General features: G+C 37.6%; 1 protein-coding gene across 1 annotated transcript in view; it reads right to left on the reverse strand.

Annotated features, from left to right (window-relative positions):
- ankar (ankyrin and armadillo repeat containing) overlaps nt 1-20,610 on the reverse strand; it is a 77,692-nt gene extending 57,082 nt beyond the window's left edge. The window contains exons 1-5 of the mRNA XM_072259767.1: nt 20,584-20,610; nt 19,488-20,091; nt 15,814-16,251; nt 13,369-13,532; nt 9,177-9,292 (exon numbers count right to left, since the gene is read on the reverse strand). Coding sequence (XP_072115868.1) covers nt 9,177-9,292; nt 13,369-13,532; nt 15,814-16,251; nt 19,488-20,091; nt 20,584-20,610 — 1,349 coding nt within the window. The remainder of the gene's footprint in view (nt 1-9,176; nt 9,293-13,368; nt 13,533-15,813; nt 16,252-19,487; nt 20,092-20,583) is intronic.
- Nucleotides 20,611-21,233: the final 623 nt, after the last annotated feature.

Below are 21,233 nucleotides of genomic sequence, written 5' to 3' on the forward strand. Positions count from 1 at the left end.
ATTTAAAAGAAAAGCAAAACACTGCATATGCCAACTTCAGAAATAGAAGTAGAAAGCACTGAAAACATTCAGCAGATTAAGCAACAACTGTGGAAAGAAAAGTGATGTTAACAGTTCAGGTGAACGATTGAATCTTGTTCATCAAATCAATGGCCTGTCATGTTCTTACTTCTCTCTCCATAGATACTGCAGTACCTGATGAGAATTTCTAGTATTCACTGCATTTATTTTAAAAGTTAAAAGATATCAGCAAATAAAATTGTTGCACATAGATTCTTTAAATTACTTAAATCAGGAAATCATATAGTACTGTGCAAAAGTCTTAGGCAAATATATATATAGCTAGGATGCCTAAGACTTCTGCATATTATGGTATTTGTCAACATTGGGTGGAGAGTGAGTTTCCAGGAACAAAAGGTGTTAGGAATGGCTAGGGTTGAGCACTGGGGAGGCGTGTAGAACAGGTAGCAGAGAAGCAATGCCGGGGTGGGAGGAGGGCAGGCATGGCACAGGTGCAAACACACTCAGCCCTGAGACACCAGGCAAGGTAATTTAATTCCAAATGACTGGTTTATTCATCATTACAGAATGTCTCTCTAGTGTTTTCTGCTCCCTCCCCTCTCCTTTCTCTTTTCCCAATCATGGTTCCCCTCGTCCACAATAGAGACCCGTATCAGAATCCTCTTTATCATCACAAACTTATGTCAACAAATTTGTTTTTTTTTCCCCCAGCGGCAGTACAGTACAATACATAAAATTACTACAGTACTATGCAAAAATCTTAGGCACCCTAGCTATTTAAAAATCACAAAACCTTTGCTAGAATAAAAATTACAAAACTACTGTTAGCTTTAGTGCCCTGGGCTATAGAAGATGCAAAAGAATCAACATTAGGTCCCATGATTATGTTTTGAAATACAGAGAACTGGTGCTCACTACATGTTTTTTTTTGTTTTTCGCACCATTCGCTGTAAACTCTAGACTGCTGTGTGTGAAAATACCAGAAGATCAGCAGCTTCTGAGATACTCAAACCACCTTACCCGGCATCAACAATAATTCCATGGTGAAAGTAACTTCAATCACATTTCTTCACCATTCTGCCATTTGGTCTGAACAATACTGAACCTCTGGACCATTATCTGCATGCTTTTATGCATTGAGTTGCTGCCACATGATTGGCTAATTAGATATTTGCATTAATGAGTAAGGGTACAGATGTAGCTATTAAAGAGGCCTCTGAGTGCATAACTACATTTATTATTCAGTTATGCTCTTCATCAATATTGAAGAACCTTAAACTAGCAAGCTCATTAAGTTTGGTGACATTACAATGGTCATCTTCCAGAGATATGACATTGAGTTAGTAGTGAACAGTGAATAGGATCAAACTAGTATTCCCGAGATTTCAAATTTAATTGGAAGCATATACAACCTGATACTTTGTCACCAAGTGCATGTGCAGACTTCAACAACATTATTTCTGGAGTTCAGTTTAGACAGCAAGGCAATGAGCAACACAATCTGATAGAAAAAGATCTACTCATCTTTAAAGATTCCAAAGACCACACAGCTTAATTATTATCTTTTAAGGTTTCTCTGAGGTGGAGGAAAACATAATTCCAAACATAATGACAAATTCATTCTGCATAATGCACCAATCTTCCGTTTTTTTTTAAAAGAAAAGATTGTCTCCTCTCCTAATGAACAGGATAACAAGGCAGAGCAGGTACAAGCTGAGGGGCAAGAGCAAAGTGGAGTACATGTAGAAGCAGATCCCTTGCTTCCAATAAATAGATGACAAATATGTATATGTATGTGAGTCTATGGGCAAGCCACATCATTTCCTAATGTTGAATCTCAGCCAAAAATATTGACCATTCCTTTGCTCCTACAGATGCAGCTTGACCCACTGAAATGAAATGTTCCAGCAAAACAAAGACATTTCTTCTCACCTCAATTATAAGTGACTGCTTCTTTATCCTGAGAGTATACCCAGCAGTTCCAGAATTAATGTTACAAGCTGAAGACTTTCCATTAGTACATATTGTAGCTGTGGGTAACTATAAGACTAAAGAAACTGAGTCGCACAGTCTTCAACCTGAAATGTAAATTCTACTTCGTGTTCCAAAGATGCTACCTCACATGCTGACTGTTTCAGCATTTTCTGATTTTTTTTAGTTAACATTTCAATTTTTCAATTTTCATTCATAGTCAATCTCCTTTTAAAATATAGCCTCTTCATTCCAAGAATCAATTATCGCACCCAGTTCAAAATGCCTCCAACGCAAATACCTCCTTCTGTAGGTAATCCAAATGAAGCTTCACCAAAGCCCTCTAAGATTTCAGCAAGACTTACTTTTGCACTCCAACCCAATTGTACTAGAGGTCAATTTACAAGTTATACTCAAAATTGCTTGTTGTACCCACATCCGCTCCCTGAGGAACAGCACGCTAAGGTTCCTCCAGACATGAGCACGGTCATAACGGGGACGCTGGGAGCAGACCCAAATGCAAAACACAGACACTGAAGTACTAGGAACAGGACAGGACTAGAGACTAGAGTTAGGGACGTGACTGGATGCAGACTAGGAGCTGGAACAAGAACACAGACTTGGGCCAGGACATTGGTTACGCAAGCGGGACCAGGACTAGAAACTGGAAACTAGGAGCCTGGGCTTGGACTCTGAGCCAGAGACTGGACAAGGACCCAGAACCTGGGTCTTGACTTGGACTCGGACCCTGGAACTAGGTGAGGACATGACGTGACTACAGGACTGGACAAGGCTTAGGTTCTTCATGGCTTGGGTACTTCATGGCGAGGTCATGACAAGGCTTGGGTTTGGACTCCGAGCCAGAGACTGGACAAGGACCCAGAATCTGGGTCTTGACTTGGGCTCTGACTCCGGAACTAGGTGAAGACATGACATGGTCTTGGGAGACAGGAACCTCGGAACACAAAGCCAGAAGCCTTGACTTGGTCTTGAGGAGAACAGGAACGCAGAGCACACAGCCTTGGTCTTGAGAAACAGGAACATGGAACACAGAGCCGAGACCCCTCCTTGGGAACAGGACGTAGGGCCGGGACTCATACACAGAATGCTGAACACGACGAGACGGTTCCCAACAATAGGTAGTGGCAGTCAGACCTACCTAGCAAAGGTGTGGACACAGAGACGGTTCCCAAAACAAGGTAGCGGCAAACGACTAGACTTACCTAGCGAAGGCGTGGACACAGAGACGGTTCCCAACACTACGTAGCAGCAAACGGCCAGACCTACCTAGCAAAGGTGTGGACACAGAGACAGTTCCTAACACTAGGTAGCAGCAAACAGCTGGACCTACCTAGCAAAGGTGTGGACATAGAGACAGTTCCAAGCCAACAACAGACAGTTCCTTATCTTGACACAGCAAGGCTCCGGTCTCGCTCTGGTGGTTGAACTTGACAAGGTTGCAAGCAAGGCTCCAGACACAGGTTGCAGGCAAGGCTCCAGAAGGAAGGGGAAGGGAAGGGAACAGTCCAGCCTCAGGGTAGCAGCAAAGACGGCCTGACTTGCCCAACAGAGGCAAGGACAGGAAGGGACAGATCCAACTGCAGGGTAACGGCAAAGACGGCCTGACTTATCCCACAGAGGCAAGGACGGGATACTGACGAGACGAACCAGCAAATACACTCGAACCCAGGGCCACTTATATTCCCAGCCCCAAGACGAGCCTCAGGTGCCTGTAATTAAGCCCAATTGAAACAAGGGACAGCCAGAAGACCCGGTGTCCGGAGTCCACGGACCGGAACGCAGACTTTATGGACCGGACCATGACAAGCACTGATTAATTTCTTGCTGTTTAGAAGCTACACTGATTTTCTGTTCTTACCAAAGCGTATAACCTCACATGTTCCTACCGTATTTTCCATTTGTAACCTTCTCACCTAATCATATCCCTTTATGGACTCTTTTAATGTTCTTCACAATTTACTTACAGATCCAGTCTTGGAAATTTGGATAGTGTATTGCTTAAGGCTTAATTCTGATTTCTGAAGCTCCCTGCAGAGAGCTCTATCAACCTGACAAATGACCCGTTTAGATTATTTCCACTTCTATAAGTTCTTTATCTATATTAATATGTTAGCCCAACCCCATGAGGTCTTATTAATGTCACAGTTGTACTTTCAAAGTTGCTATAAAGGATTCAAACACATTGTACATGATGTTTGCAAAATCAGTAATCGTTTTTGTCTGAATAAAATTTTGAAAATGATATTAATCTGAAATTTGAAGGAAACCTTTACTTTCAGCCCTACCAAATTCACTGACCTAGTCATTTGAATGAATGAGATTGCACAACATGGAAAATGGTCATTTAGCTAGGGTGCCAATGTCAACTCTCTGAAAGAGGTATTAAAATCATACTGATAATGCATTTGCATCAATTTCAGGTGACTCATCTTTCTGAACTGCTGTACTCTGGAATGTGCAAAGGCTCCCATCACATCATTTTATTCTAAACTTTTATCTGTGATATATATATATTTTCAAGTAAAAATGGTGTATATCAAGAACTAAATAATATTCAATTTTAAAGGAAAAAATGTAGATGGTGAAGATCCGATACAAAAACAGAAAATACTGTAAATATTGAACAAGTCAGGCAACATATGCGGAGGAGCAGTTAATACCAATGATTTTATTAATCAAAGTAGAAAGAGTTAGAGAGCAAAAATGCTTTAAATACAGAAAAGAGGAAAGAATGGAGAGACTAAGAAAAATATGAATAAAGATTCCAACTGGTATAAAAAGTGAGAGTTGATATTTCAATCTGATTTTTCTGGAGCAGATGTAAATAGAAGGAGATAAATGATAATAAAGGGAAAACAAAAATAAAAATCCTAGAACTCTGAGATCCAGACACTGAAGTTACGAGAAATCTGAAATACAAGAGAATATTTGAAATACACATCATGTCAGACAGTGCCTGCAGGGTGAGGAGAATCGACTTAATATCAGAGGGGTTAGAGTTTAGAACTTGGGACACTTTGTTACAATTATACAGGACATTGGTGAGGCCACACATGGATAATTGTAGACAGTTTTGGTCCTCTTACCTAAAAAAGAATATGGTAGCATTGGAGGCAGACCAAAAAAGATTAACTAGACTGATCCCAGGGATGAGAGGGTTGTCCTGTAAAAAAGATTGTTAAGTGGGTCTCCATTCTTTGGTGTTTAGAACACAGAACAAGGATCTAATTTAAACATAAGATTCCAAGAGGAAATAACAAATAGATGGCTCATCACTAGTAAGAAATTCAAATTGGAGCATAGTTTCAAGAATTTTAAACTGGAGAAGAAATTTCTTCATACAAAGATTAGTAAACCTCTGAAATTCTCTGCCCCCGAGACTTGTGAAGGGTAGCTCATTAAAAGTATTTTAAAATGGAGGTAAATAATTTTTGTAAGATTTACAGATTGAGAGCTCATGAGCATCTGCTATAAAGGAAGAATTGAGGCGTAGAGAAGATCAGCTATGATCATATTGAATGGTCGGGGTGGGGGGTTAGATGACCTGTTCTTTCTCCTGTTTTCTTATATTATTATGTTCTGCCCGTGCTGATAGACTTCAATGATGAATTATTTTAATTGACTGAATTCAGCATTCATGGCTGTAATGTGCCTAAATAGGAGGTGAGGTGTCCCTCAATTTACATTTAGTTTCAGTGGAACACCCATTACATGCTGAATGAAAAATCATAATTGTAGGATCAGGATTGAGGATTAAAGTAGCAAGTGAGTGGAAGCTCAGGTTCTCACTGAGTCTGAATGTAGTTGTTCTAAAAAGTACCCACACAATCAACATTTTGGCATGTCCAAAACTGAATAGCTCACAATGTAAGCACCAACTGCATTGCACTAAATTGAAAGGAGTACAAATAATTTACTGATTTACCTGGAAAGAATATTGGGTCCCTGTATGGGGGTGGGGGAGGAGGAAGAGATAAAAGGACAGGTTGTACATCTCTCACAGTTACGTGTTGTGAAGCTGTGAGACAGGATTTTAATGGAGACAGAAGAATAACCTAATTTTTTAAAGAGCAAAATTATGAAGAGTGATCCATTGAATGCGAGGATTGGCTGGGTGGAAGGTGAGGAGAAGGGAAATCTGTGCTTACTTTGAAGAGAGGAGAAAGGCTGAGGGTAGAAGTGCAGGATATATAACAGATGCAGTTAACAGCACTGCCAATTATGGTGGAGGGGAAGTCATAGTTAATTTAAAGGGGAGACATTTCAGATTGTGGAAACTTAAAGCTTTAAGTTCCTCGAGGTCAATATCACAAATGACCTGACTTGGTCCAACCAAGCAAAGTCCACTGCCAAGAAGGCCCACCAGCGCCTTTACTTCCTGAGAAACCTAAAGAAATTTGGCCTGTCCCCTAAAACCCTCACTAATTTTTATAGATGCACTGTAGAAAGCACTCTTCTAGGGTGCATCACAACCTGGTATGGAAGTTGTCTGTCCAAGACTGGAAGAAGCTGCAGAAGATCGTGAACACAGCCCAGCACATCACACAAACCAATATTCCATCCTTGGACTCACTCTACACCGCACGCTGTCGGAACAGTGTTGCCAGGATAATCAAGGACATGACCCACCCAGCCAACATATTTTTTGTCCATCTTCCCTCCGGGAGAAGGCTCAGGAGCTTGAAGACTTGTGCGGCCAGATTTGGGAACAGCTGCTTTCCAACTGTGATGAGACTGCTGAACGGATCTTGACCCAGATCTGGGCCGTACCCTCCAAATATCCGGGCCTGCCTCTCGGTTTTTTTGCACTACCTTACTTTCCCTTTTCTATTTTCTATTTATGATTTATAATGTAAATTTTTAATATTTACTATCGATTTGTACTCCAGGGAGTGCAAAGCGCAGAATCAAATAACGCTGTGATGATTGTATGTTCTAGTATCAATTGTTTGGCGACAATAAAGTATAAAGTAAAGATATAACATCACTGAAAACTAGGAGAAAGATATGAATGCTCACAGAAAGTAGAGTAGAAGGAGAAAAATGCAGATGAATAGATGTGAGAGTTTGTGGGCTTGTAACCCATTGTCTGTGATAAAGGCACGGAAGTTAGAATGGGTAGTGAAATACCGGACAAGAACCATTTAAAGAGTAAGAGTAGGGTAGAAATTAGCAGTACGAGCAATATGACTTTTAAGCTCAGCGATCTTTAAATTTTCTAGAACGAAAGTACTTAACTTCACTGGAAGTGGAATCCCCTGATTCCAAAATAAATCAACAATTAGGACAAATTGTCCTGGGAACATCTAATCAATCACTTATTCAATTCAGTCACTGAGCTGTGTGATTTCCCTTATATCCATTTATGTAAGTTTTGTGGTGGGAATACTTGAAGGTCTTTCTCTTCTAGGATGTGACATCCTTTTGATATTACAATAAGATGCTGTATCATTATAATACTTTCAAGATTCCCCATAAGCCATGGAAATCCATAATAATTCATATGGTCAGTTCATTCTTCAAAACGGCACCCAGAATGTATTAGAATCTCAGGAGAATCAAGTAACAACACAGAAATGTCTCCAACAAGCATCTTAAGATCTTATTATAATGCAATCAAAGGTACCGTTCATGAACTCAAGAGAATATCTGCAGATGGCAGAAATCTGAGCAACACACACAAAATGCTGGAGGAACTCAGCAGACCAGGTAGCATCTATGGAAAAAAGTACAGTCAACGTTTAGGGCCGAGACCCTTCGGCAGGACTCATTCAATTGGGAATCTGACGGTGTTCATCCTAAAAGATGGGTTATTGAAAAATGCACACGTCTACAAATGTTTAACTAAAAGACAGATTATATAAAATTTGGCAGCTGTGCATTGGTGGCAATATTCATTTTCTGAAATCTGTATTTGTGAGTGCAACTTATATTTGAAGAAATGATTATCTTGCACTTCAAACTAAATCTGAATTGAGTCGTCTGGGATGCTAAATAGAATTACATTGATTAGAATTGACTTAATTTTAATGTAGCTATGATGGAATATAAATCATGAAATTAGTGAAATTTTCCATTAAACGTAAATTTACATAGATAGTTTTAATGAGTTAATGCAGTCCCAGTAACAATTAGGATTAGACAGAAACAGATATAATTTATAAACAATACATGATAAATAGACCAATTCAACAGAATCAGAATTAATATCATCAGCATATGTCGTGAAATTTGTCAACTTTATGGCAGCAGCAAAATGAAATATATCATATGATAAATAGAGAGAGAAACAACTGAGTTACATTAAAAAAATATATATCCATTAAATAGTTAAGTTAAAATAAGTAGTTAAAGTAACAGAAATAGAAAAGTAGTGAGTAGTAATGGATTCAACGTCCATTTAGAAATCAGATTGTAGAGGGAAAGAAGCTGTTCCTGAATCTTTGAGTGTGTGTATTTAGGTTTCTGTACTGAATTCACTTTATCAATAATAATGTTATTGAATTTTGTTCATTATAACATATAGCACGTATAACATGATGGATCACCACAGAAGAGATATTCTATCAATATAAACTTTAATAAGTAAGTGAAATATATATGAAAGTGCCACACAATTAAAAAATATACATCAACTTTATATTTCCATATAATATTTATATTTTCATTATAAACTTTATATTTTCATATAATCCTGATCCAGTTCTGGGCCGTATCCTCCAAATATCTGGACCTGCTCCTCGGTATTTTTGCACTACCTTACTTTCCATTTTTCTATTTTCTATTTATGATTTATAATTTAAATTTTTAATATTTACTATCGATTTGTAATCCAGGGAGTGGGAAGCGCAGAATCGAATATCGCTGTGATGATTGTACATTCTAGTATCAATTGTTTGGTGATAATAAAGTATAAAGTATAGTAATCTATTGTATCATCTGTCTAAGCTGAAAAATAACACTATCTGATTCTTTTTTGAATTGTGTGCACAATACCAGAACAAAATTTATATTTAATAGTATTAGGAGAGAAAAGAATTGGAGAGAAAGTAAACTAAAAATGAATTGCATTAAAAATGATCAACCTTTGTAAACATTTCAGTATGTACATTTCAGTTTTTACAATAAAATGAGAATTATTTTCTTGTCAGTTTCCCACCTACCTTTTCCCATCAAACTGCATAATTGGCATGGTATATTGGCCTCTGAGTAACATGTCAGGATTGAATAATTGTTTCAGATAGTGTACAGCCTGGGAATGGATATCATCAAAGGCAAACTGTGATAAAAAAGTAATGATTATAAAATATACATATTGAAATTTTATTTGTAGCATTCTAAACATAACTTTGCAGTATTCTAAGTATAACTCAAAATTCAATCACATTTATATACACATTATATTCCTTTAACATTATTCTCTCTATCACATTTGATAATCATTAAATGGGTAAATAGATTAAATATAAATTTCCTTGGCACAAGCTCAATTCAATTCAATTTCAAATTCAGTTTATTGACATCAAACTGTACACATGTATACTGCTAAATGAAATAACATTCCTCCAGACCAAGGTGCACAACACAGTATATATAATTCCATCACATAATGCATAAAGTAATATTACCACAAATAATAATGTCAATATACCATACAAGTTGTGCTGCACTTTTGATAAATATCTCTGATGGGCGGAAGAGAGACCGACCCCAATGATCCTCTCAGCCGTCCTTGCAATCCTTTTCAAGAGGATTGGGGCCAGATGCCTTTCAATTCTGTTATCAGCTGGTGAGTTCTTCTTTGGTACAAAATCTAGTATTTAAATATTCATAATCCAATACATATTGGTGGATAATGACCAGAACTGGGACCATTTTTTTCACTCTAGTCATCACTTTTTATCTGATCCTTTGAAGCCAGCTGAATGAACCAGTGGAAAAGTGAGCAATTATATATGACAAGCAACACACATCAAAGTTGCTGGTGAACGCAGCAGGCCAGGCAGCATCTCTAGGAAGAGGTACAGTCGACGTTTCAGGCCGAGACTCTTCGTCAGGACTAACTGAAGGAAGAGCTAGTAAGAGATTTGAAAGTGGGAGGGGGAGGGGGAGAGGGAGGGGGAGATTTTGAAAGTGGGAGGGGGAGGGGGAGATTTTTGGCCTCACTGTGCCTTACTAAGAAAGAGGTTTATGGTGTGCATCACAGCTTCACAGCTTCCATTAATCATACATCAGGACTTCCTTATTTGTGTTACATTAAAAATAGATCTGAGAAAGTTTGTGGCATTATACAGTAAATACTAGTTAAATATTTCACATAAAATGGAAAAGTTTAAAGTTTTCACTCCTGACACAAAAAAAAGCTCTAGTTTTTCCACCCACGTCTATATAGACAGAATCGGGAAGCATTTTAATTGAGGGTCAATACAACCTAAATTGCTTGATTTCACACTTGATAATCATAGTATATGAATATCAGCAAGGACCAGTGAATAGCAATTGGGACTGAGATGACATTTCTCACCCTCTGCTCTAACAAGAAACCTTATAGTTCGACATGTTAGATCAGTTAAGTGAGCATAAAGCACAATTTGAACCTGGAATAGGCCAAGATTTCTTGCAGCTTTGCAGTCAAGGTTTAAGCCAAGTTTATGATTATATTCATGGGTACATGTAAGCACAGAAGCAATTAAAAACTTACTTGCAACAGCATCACAGGCACGTAGCATCATATAAGAACTTGTCACAAGAAAAATATAAATTACACACAAACTTTTTCAAGAACAAAAAAAAGTCCATTTTGGAGCAACTTGTCAAAATGGCCATAGTGTTGTTAAACTGTAGAGATTAGAGTTGTCCCAGTTAATTCAACAATCAAACGGTTGAAGGGAAGTAACCGTCCTAGAATCTGGTGGTCTGGGATTTCAGGCTTCTGCCTGATGGTAGCTGGGGAATGATAGGTATCTTTGATGATAGATGTTGCCTTCCATTGGTGGGGATGGATGTAACTGTATTGTCTTAAGCAGAATCCACTACTCTCTGCAGCTTCTTATGTTACTGCACATTTGAACTGCTGTAGCAGAACATGACAGACAACCAGTCAGGATACATTCAACAGTACATCTGCAGAATTTCTTGTGTTTATCATCCAATATGTTAATACTCAAGAATTTAAAGCTGCTGATCTCTCCGCAACGGAATTCCTAATGAATTCTGGAATGTTTGTCCTCCTTCTCCTTCCTAAAGTCAACAATCAGGTCTTTACTTTCACTGAAGTTCAGCGAGAGATTGTTTTTGCAATACCACTCAACTAGATGACCTGCCTTACTCTGGCAATCTGACTCATCTCCTTTAGTGGTTATCCAGCAGCAGAAGCACCATGAGTGCATTTGAACATGTGTGTATACAGAATACAAGGAGTTAAGCACATAGCCCTGAGGTGCACCTATTTTAATGGTTAGTGAGGAGATATTGTTACCAATCTGCAATGATTGAAGTCTTTAGACAGGGAAACTGAGTATCTAGTTGTAGGGGGAGGTACAGAGGCTAGTCTTGAAGCTTGATAATGACCTTCGATGGGATGATTGTGTTGCCGATGAACGCCTGTATGAATACCTGGTGTCCTGGTGAACCAGAGCAGAGTAAAAAATCAGAAAAATGGCATCTGCTGCTGACATGTTATGGCTGTAGGAAAACTGGATTCAGATGGAGTTGATCTGTGCTATAACCATATGCCTTTTTGAATCAGATTGGAACCTCAGACCACAGAAGAGACAGATTGAATATGTCTGCAAATACCCCAGTCAGTTTGCCAACACAGATGTTTAGCACTTAGCCACATACACCATCTAGACCAGACTTCTTTCATGCATTTACCCTCTTGAAGAAAGCTCATATGTCATTCTCAGAGACTGAAATTACAGGGTCATCTAAAGATGTGGGGGCTGGTATGAGTGTGCCTTATGTCACCCTGTTAAAATGTGCATAAAAGGCATTGAGCTCACGCTATCCAATCTCATCTTGTAGTAAGATGTATCATACAAGCCCTCCCACAGCTGTTGAACATCTATCTATGATTCCAGTTTAATCCAAAAGTGCCTTTTTGCACTCTGAAAGTAGTACTGGGATTTCTTATAAAACTTTCTTGAGTCACAAGACCTACGTACTACAGATTTAGCCATTAGCAGATTACAAATCTTCTGGTTCATCCAGGGCTTCTGATTGAGGAAGACTCGGAATGTTTTTGTGGGTGCACACTTATCCACACATATCCATATAAAGTCAGTGACAACTATGGCATATTCATTTAAGACCACTGATGAATTCTTGAACATATTCCGCTCATTGACTCAAAGCAATCCTGCATTTACTCATTTGCTCCTGCTGTCCAGTTCTTTGTGGTGCTTCGCACTAATGCCATGCTTCTCAGTTTCTGTCTGTATGCAGACAAGAGAAGCACAGTGGGTGAGAGATGGAGTGGTCAGCATTGTTGATGGTGGTATAGCAGTGGTCAAGTGTATTGAGTCCTCTAGTATTGCAAGTGATGTACTGATAGTTGTTAGGCAAAGACTTCTTCAAGACTTATTAACCATGATGTGAAGGCTATGTTGCTTTGTTTTGTTAATCACAGCAATTAGTTCCTCAAGTGCAAGCTTGATGTCTACCTGAGGTGAAACGTAGACTGCAGTTAGGATGATGAAGAAGAGTTCCCAAGTAAGGTAGAATGGTCAGCACTTTCCTGCAAGGTGTTCCAGTTCAGTGGGAGCAAGAATGGGACAAAAGCACAAGTCAGTGGACTAGGGTGAGTTACTCACAATGTATCAAGCCAAATGATGCAGTTACCCAGTGAACTACAGGCCCTCCCCAGGTCACAGTCAGAAACCTGGCCAAGAACTGAGTTCCCACATGGTAGGGGATCCATGCAGAGGTCAGTTATTCCCCAGGAGTAGATAGTCTAGATCTCAGACTATTAATGATATTATTTTAAAACATTTTAATCCATAAGGTTTTAAATGCTGTTGACAGCTTTAAATAGAATACTACTGCTAGCCCAGATGCTATATCACTAAATTGGATTCAAAAATTGAATATCAATGTGTTAACTAGAATGTGCTCTTCTTGGGTTCTGTATGGCAAAATTCCAGCTAGTATCAAGTAGAGTTTCCAGCTGTTCACGGCAACTGGCAAATCCATCACATCTGTCTCTCAAATGCTCATTTGTATGTATGGACTGTACATAAGTCAGGTGTTTGTAAACTGGGAAGAACCTACTATATGTGTATTGGTAAATTTGATACGTGCAAATCATATGCTTCTAACTGCTTTCTTTCTTTAGAAAAAGAAATACAGAAGTACCTTTATAGCACTAGGCATATCGTCAACTGCAGGAGTTCCTATATCAAATTCAATTCCACCATGCAAATGGAAATATTCATTTGTTTTGTACTGAAAATGTCTACATTTGAAGCCTGGGCCCAGAAGAAGGGGTGGAAACTCACGTTCTGTTTTTAACTTTTCATCTGTAACAAAGAAAGGAGATATAGTGAATGGTGATAGCATTTCTAGCACATCAGTTCAAATGATAATTGTGAAGAAAGCCCGTGAATAACGTTGAAATATCACATTGTTGTTTTAAAATTAAACTGTCTTCATGTGGTTCAATGACATTAAAGACAAATAATTTTGTAAGTTAAAAATGTCTTCATTCTTTTAAACTATTTAATTCTGCAACTGTCAAACTGCAACCAGTTCTTCATCATAAAATTTGCAAGATCAAATCATTATCAGTTGAAAAATGATTTTGTCTATTTTAATTCATCTTGCTAAACTCTAAAATGACCTCCATTATAGCAATTACCTGCTTTCAAAATGTTTTCCAGGATTCTTGCATCCTCTATTCAGTCAGAAAGTTTATTCTATGTAGGGTTCACTCATAAATGATTTTTAAAAATGGCCAATGAGTGTTCTTAACATTTTGCACCTTTCATAATTTTCATTTTACTTTTAGAGTTAACTTCATGTAGTGCTTTAACATTATCAGTACTTAATCAGATTGTATCTTGATTACTTTGAGTTATGGTTAGCAAAATTAAAGAAAAACATTCACACTCTGAAGTAGGTAAAATGTTACATGCCCGAGTTAAAAGCTTGCCACTGCTAGGGGTCTGATTTATGACAAAAGTACTGAGGAGCTTCAGCCCAGAAATCAGGTTAAGCAGCATTGATCTGTTAGGAAGGTAGCTCTTCTCAGAGCAACTATGGATGCATAGTTGACTCTTGCTTTTGCTCGAATTCTGTGAATGAATAAGAAGTGGCACTGGGACAGACAAAACTCAGAATGGATCCAAAAACACGTGCAGGATCCTAGTTTAATTAAGAACTTCCATCTACAATTTTCTGCCAAATGTTCAATACCACTAGAAAATACCAATCCAATACGAGCAGTATACAGTAATCACAACTACAATTATACATGTACTTCTTGCCTGTCAAATAGGAAGAGGTTATTTATGTCTAAAAATCTGGTGCTATACAAATATATGGCATAAGTATATAAAATATATATCTTAAAGGTATGCCTTATTCAGAAAGAGTACAGTATTTATAGAAAGTTTGTACCTCATTGAGGGTAGTTGTGGCATTTGTGGTGACAGAGGTTAGGGGAGTAGCTTCTTTCTATCTGTGAAAAGAAATTGTCTCCTCAGCAAATGAAGCAAGCCCTTGAAAATAGAGCTGAGTGTATACAGCTTTGGAGGAGCCTAAAATACTTTCTTGTCAAAAAAAATGATGGAGTCAACATTTAAGTTTTTGGAACACATGCTTCTTCAGAGCTAGCCACATACTGGCTATACAGAAATTCTATGATGGTCAAGGCACTCAGAAAACTAAGGTGGGTGATACAAGTGGCTCACACTCTGAAATTGTGCAGGGTTGCCTTGGAAGAGCAATTCAAATTTGCTGTTTGCAAACTTAATGTGCTCAATGGATTAGTGCTCTAGTTTTAGAAGTTTTGGTAAATAAATACAAAAAAGATTAAATTTGACTCATGATATTAATAAGAGATTATTTGAGAAGCAACTTTATCAGGCTGCTTTTCTAATATAAAAAAATGAAGAAATCTAATGAGGTTTGAAAACTTTCTTTTTAACTTTGTTTTCTATTTAGATTAGGCTTGAATGGGGACAATTATCAATATCAGTGAATTGAAAGATTCATCAATATAGCTTGGATGTACTTTGGCTTGATACGCTGGATTATGAATTGCAATGTAAGAACAGTGAAATACAACTTCAGTTTCCTCAATTAAATGGGATTAGAATTAACGTAAATGTTGCTTGATGGTTGGCTTCGAGTTGGGCTGTAGGGTCTATTCCTGTTTGACTCAATGACTTGTCTATATTCTTGCTCTCAGCTATTCTGGTGCAGAAAACAGAGAAGAGAAGGCAAAATTATAGGATAATTATAGGATAAAATTTTTTGCTAAATTGTTTTCTTGCAATTTGTTTTGATCTGGGTCCTGGGCAGCTTGTTCTATTTTCTGAGAGAAAGATGTAACACAGGACTCAAGTAGAATGAAGGGATTAAAATATACTCAAGTAATACAAATATTATTAATCTGTAAAACATTATTAATATTATCATCTGTATGCATTAATTAATTAAGTTCTTTCCTTTAAGGCCAGTCTTTTAAATGATCTAGGAAAATAAATTCACAGAAAAAGGTATATATGTATACCCTTTTATAACGTTATTTATAAAGTTTTCAGATTCAGCAAACATAATGTTAATGGTAACCTTTACCAGAAAATGGAGGTAGAAGTCTGCTCAAATCTGGAATTTTCCTCTTCTCCTTCAGTGCGATAAAAAATGGCACAAGGAAGGCAATTAACTTGAGATACGTGATTTCTCTGTGGACCTCTGCTTTCCTTGTCAGATACTTCTCAACAAGCTTCTTGTGAAGAATCAGTCTCTGCTGTAGTCTCTGATATTTTACTAGATCAATTTCTTCTTCTGTAAGTCTAACAGCATTACCAAGAACAAAATCTGCATCATATGTGAACAAATTTTGATGTTGCTTAACACTTATGATGTAGGGGTTGATTTGAAGTAAAACATTGTTCACATATTTCATAAATAACTCCACCTCTTCACAACTGTTGGGATCATATGTTGGATCCGTGTGTACATCAGTACTGTAGATTCCTTCAAAGTCATGATCAGTTGAAATATCTATAAGTCCTATTTTGCAAAGAATAAATTCTAAATTAGAAATATTTTATTATGCTTTTAGAACATAAAATCTATAGATTATAAAACGATTTCTCATTTGTTATTTACATGATATTGCCAGACATACTATTAATTTAATCGTGACTGAATCATAATATATAGCATAAACAGATCCGCAGTAAAGCTTTTCCCACTGTGCTCCAATCTAAAAGTGTTCCTCTAACACATCTACATGAAACTTTGATCTTCCTTGTGGGCATTGAGCTACACAGGCCACGAAAAACCGGGTTCACGGAGTAAAAAGCTACCCAAAAGCAGCTTTACCAGAGCAGCAGCTGAAGGGCTCACTAGTCAGCATGAACCATAGGGCCTGTTTCTGTGACTCTATATCTCACAAGATAGGTCTGGGGCATGAGGTTGAAATAACAGATCATGAACATTAGGTGACAAGTGAACCGGCATCAAATTGTGCTGACGAAACAAAGTAATGAAAGCATCATTGACAAAAATTTCAGCACTTTTGTATTGCTAATGATTCAGCAGTCTGTCAAAATAAAAATTAAAACGCTCTTCTTCTTCAGCTAGGGTCATTAGAGGAAAGATGAGTATTTTGTCAACTCCACAATGCTGAATCTTGAAATTGGTACAGTGTTGATCATACATAATCTATTTGAAATGTTGATGGCTTTCCTGCTAGTTTCTTTCTACCAAAGCACATGTAATCATCATACTATGTCAGATGGAAACAAGCTAAATACCTATCAGGACATGAGATAAGCCTGGAACATCAGAAGTGGACACTGTGGTAAATACGATATGCAAAAACAATGGTCATCGTAGATGCAGAACAAGGATAGCAATTTCAATCAAAACATCACAAATGGAAAGATGTTCCTTAAAATGTTATGATAGTTAACAAGTTCTTTATTGAGCATGGATTTGCATTCCATAGAGGTAATAAAGTTAGGATTATCATATTCCAGAAACTATTTAGAGACTTTTATACTCGTAGACCTGGGACTCACTACTTCCCTTTACAACTGGATTCTTGACTTCCTCACCAAAAGACAGCAATCAATAAGGATAGGTAGCTGCATCTGCGCCACAATTATCCTCAACATTTGTGCTCTATAATGCTGCGTCCTCAGCCCCCACTTTACTCCCCAAACACTCACAACAACATGAACAGATTCTGCAGGTGACATGACCATAGTGGGCTGACTCTTAAATAACAATGAATTGGAGTACAGGAAGAAAATAAACCTTTCCTTTGATGTCAGCGAAACAAAAGAGTGAGTCATTTCCTTTAGGAAGTGGGCGCGATGTACATTCTCCTATTTACATCAAGATGGGTTGAAAGCTTCAAGTTCCTAGGAGGGAACATTATCGATAGCCTGTCCAGGTCCAACCACGTAAACACCATGGCCAAGAAAGCGCTCCAGTGTCTTACCTCCTAAGGAAATTTGGCAAGTCCTCTTTGACCCTCACTAATTTCTATCAGTACTTCGAAGAAAGCATCCTATATGCATTACCGTTTGGTCTGGCAACTATTGTGCCCAACAGAAGGCTGTGGACCCAGCTCAGCAAATCATGGAAATCAGCCTCTCCTGTCTACACTTCACATGTCCTCAGTAAACCAGACAACATAATCAAAACCCCCACCTACCTGGATATTCTCTCTTCTCCCACCTTCCATTAGGCAGAAGATACAAAATACTGAAAGCATATACCACCAGGCTCAAGATCAGCTCCTAATCTACTGTTATAAGACTATGGAATAGTCCCCTGTCATGATAAAATGGACTCGACCTCACAGTCTTGTTATGGCTTTGCACCTTACTGTCTACTTGCACTGAACTTTCTCTGTGACTGTAGCACTTTATTCTGCATTCTGTTATTGCTTTCCCTTGTACACTGGTGTAACAAAATGATCTGATGGATGGGATTCAAAACAAAGGTTTTCACTGTACATTGGTACGTGACAATAACAAACCAAATTACTATTTACTTCAGCACTGATTACTCAACTTCATCGACTCTTAGCTGATCGCACAGGAGAGCAAAGGTAATGCTTAATCTTTCATCAAATACTTGTGAAATTAAATTCATTAATATGGTAGGACAGAATGTGAATGTTAAACACACAAAAGCAGCTGAATAGCAGAGTAAGGTTTTTTTCAATGACTATGGACTTAACATCAGATTTATGAAATGTATCCAGATTTTTAATGAGACGGTGAATTGTAGAATGAACTATGGGATTTGAGTCACTGCGATACATTAATATCTACACTGTTCAAGCCAAAAGACCTGAGGCGGAGAATAAATTAATAGAGAACAAAAATTGTAAAATATGCATTAAAATATTCATATTATTAATTATGTTCCTGCATTCGTTGTTTTATTCAGATGTGTGTTGCAAAATTCGAAATTGCATGTTAGGTTTTATTTATTAATCATTGTGTAAAATATTTAATGGCCTACTTAATATTGTGTTTTGATATTTTCATGTTTTATTGTGGTTACAGTCTACTAACTTTCTGTCTTTCCTGAGCTGCAATATATCTTAATCTGTCTCTGTGTTTTTCTATATTAACTTTGTGTTATATCTTAGTGAGAATTTTTACTTAGTGTAAATGCATTATGAACTCAAAGCTAATAGTCCTTAAAATAATTTTCCAGGGCACCCATTCATCTGAATTCCAGCTTGTCTGAAAATGAAAGAAATGTGAACCGAACTATTTCTGTACTTTCTAAAATAAAAATTACATAATTGTTTGCATGTATTAAAGATTATCCAGAACAGATCTTTCCATATTTATTGCTACACATTTTCCAGTATTTGTCAGAATATTATAGATATAGAGAGGTATAGATAGGGTACATGGAAGTAGGTTTTTTCCACTGAGGTTAGGTGGGACTACAACCAGAGGTCATGGGTTAAGGGTGAAAAGTGAAAAGTTTAAGGGAATATAAGGGGAAACTTCCCCACTCAGAGAGCCGTGAGAGTGTGGAATGAGCTGCCAGAACAAGGGGTGCATACAAGTTCAATTTCCGATGTCTAAGTGAAGTTTAGATAGGTACATGGATGGTTGCAGTCCGGAGGGCTATAGTCCCAGTGCAAGTCGATGGGAGGTAGGCAGTTTAGGTGGTTTCAGCATGAACTAGATGGGCCAAAGGGCCTGTTTCCGTGCTGTACATCATTATATGATTCTATATAATGTTCAACAATTGCAAATAATTACCTGCTTTAAGAAACTCAGAAGATATATTTTCCTTTGTCTCAGGAGTTCCATCAACATTTGTATTGATATTGGAGCGCCAGGACTCTGAAAAGAGCATCCTTTTTTCCTTTGGCATGTAAGCTCCATGCCACAGTGCTTTCATTGTGTAGTCCACATTTATCAACATTTGCCCAATTAGTGTATCATGATAAGCAGGTGACAGAAGGCATGAGGAACTATGATCAAAGTTGCCATCTATATAAATAGATGGAAGTTGATTCATAACATAAATACCTATCACTAATTCCCTCAAAATTTGCTGGAATTCTTTATAATTAAATGGAGCATTTGGTATCACTGGAGCAAGAACAATAGTGTTGGAGTAATTGAAGTCTTTCATTTGGCTTGACAATCCAGTGGGGAGTTGGATTGGATACTGAAATTCTTCAATAGGCTGAAGCCAGCTGCAGGTGGCTGTGGCAAGCAATTCTTGTAAATCATTCAAATTATATTTGCTAAGGTTAATATTTGCATTCATTTGCTCTTCCAAATTGGCTTCCTCATTATTTTGCTTGCCCTGTTTTACTTTCGAGGAAGTCAGTTTCTGATTTCTATGAGAATACTCCTGCAAGAAAAGATACAACTTTAATGCACTTTTATCAAAATATTATTTTAATATTAATGTTTATTGATAATGCACATCTATTCCTAAACCATTATTTTGCTATCTTCTGTAGATTGTAATAGGCCTTTGTGAAAAAAGGATAATTATTTAAAAACACGAGAAAATCTGCGGATACCGGAAATCCAAAGCAACGCACACAAAATGTTGGAGGAACTCCGCAGGTCCAGTCCAGAGTCGACAGAATGTCAACTGTTTACTCTCTTCCATAGATGCTGCCTCACCTGCTAAGTTCCTCCATCATTTTGGGTGTGTTGCTAATTATTTTAAAAGTCTATTTATATTTTTGTTCACTTCTCCTGACATGACCATTACATTTATTCCATTATGCACAAATATTGTGAAATTTATACAGCAGGTACCACCATCACCATCACCATCCACCATCAGCATATTTGAATGGATTGCACTAAACTCACTGAATACAAAACTAACCTTTAGCTTCTTGTCACTATTCGCCATCTTCTTTTTTCACATTATTTTGCTCTGCTCATATCTTTGTTGCTTTCAACAGATGTAATGAGTTCCTAAAGAATCCTTCATCAATTTAGCAGCATCCTTGCCCACCCCATTCAACATTTACCTTTCTACCCAAGGTTTCTCAAAGTAAGCTCAAAATTCTTGAGATTCTCACCTATGTCCATTCCCTCATAGACTTCCTAAAGTCATTTTTTATCAGCACTATACCTGGCATGATACTATCTTAATTCTCTACACACTTGATTGCTGTCCTTCCTAGCCCTCATACCAGCTGGTATTATAAATAGTTCCCTCTCCCTTTGTACTTTAGATAATATAATTGAAACTGATAGTGTTCTGACTATTAGCGTCAATAAGGATAGAGTTCTTCTAAGGTAAGTAATATTACTGAATTTGGCACAATTTTGTTGTGAATGATAGTGTAAACTTAAGTTAATGGAGCAATGCTGAGGTTTGTTAGTTGGAATTACTCTCAGGAGAATTGATAAGATTAGTAAAACTGGAAACTGTCAAAGATTTTGGTAAAATTGAAGGTTGAAAGAGAAGTGTTTTAGAAGTAGTGAGTTGGTTCTGATGTTGCTAGATATGAAACTGAAACTGTGACT

Source organism: Mobula birostris, chromosome 6, assembly GCF_030028105.1.
Source record: "Mobula birostris isolate sMobBir1 chromosome 6, sMobBir1.hap1, whole genome shotgun sequence".
NCBI classification, from domain to species: Eukaryota; Metazoa; Chordata; class Chondrichthyes; order Myliobatiformes; family Myliobatidae; genus Mobula; species Mobula birostris.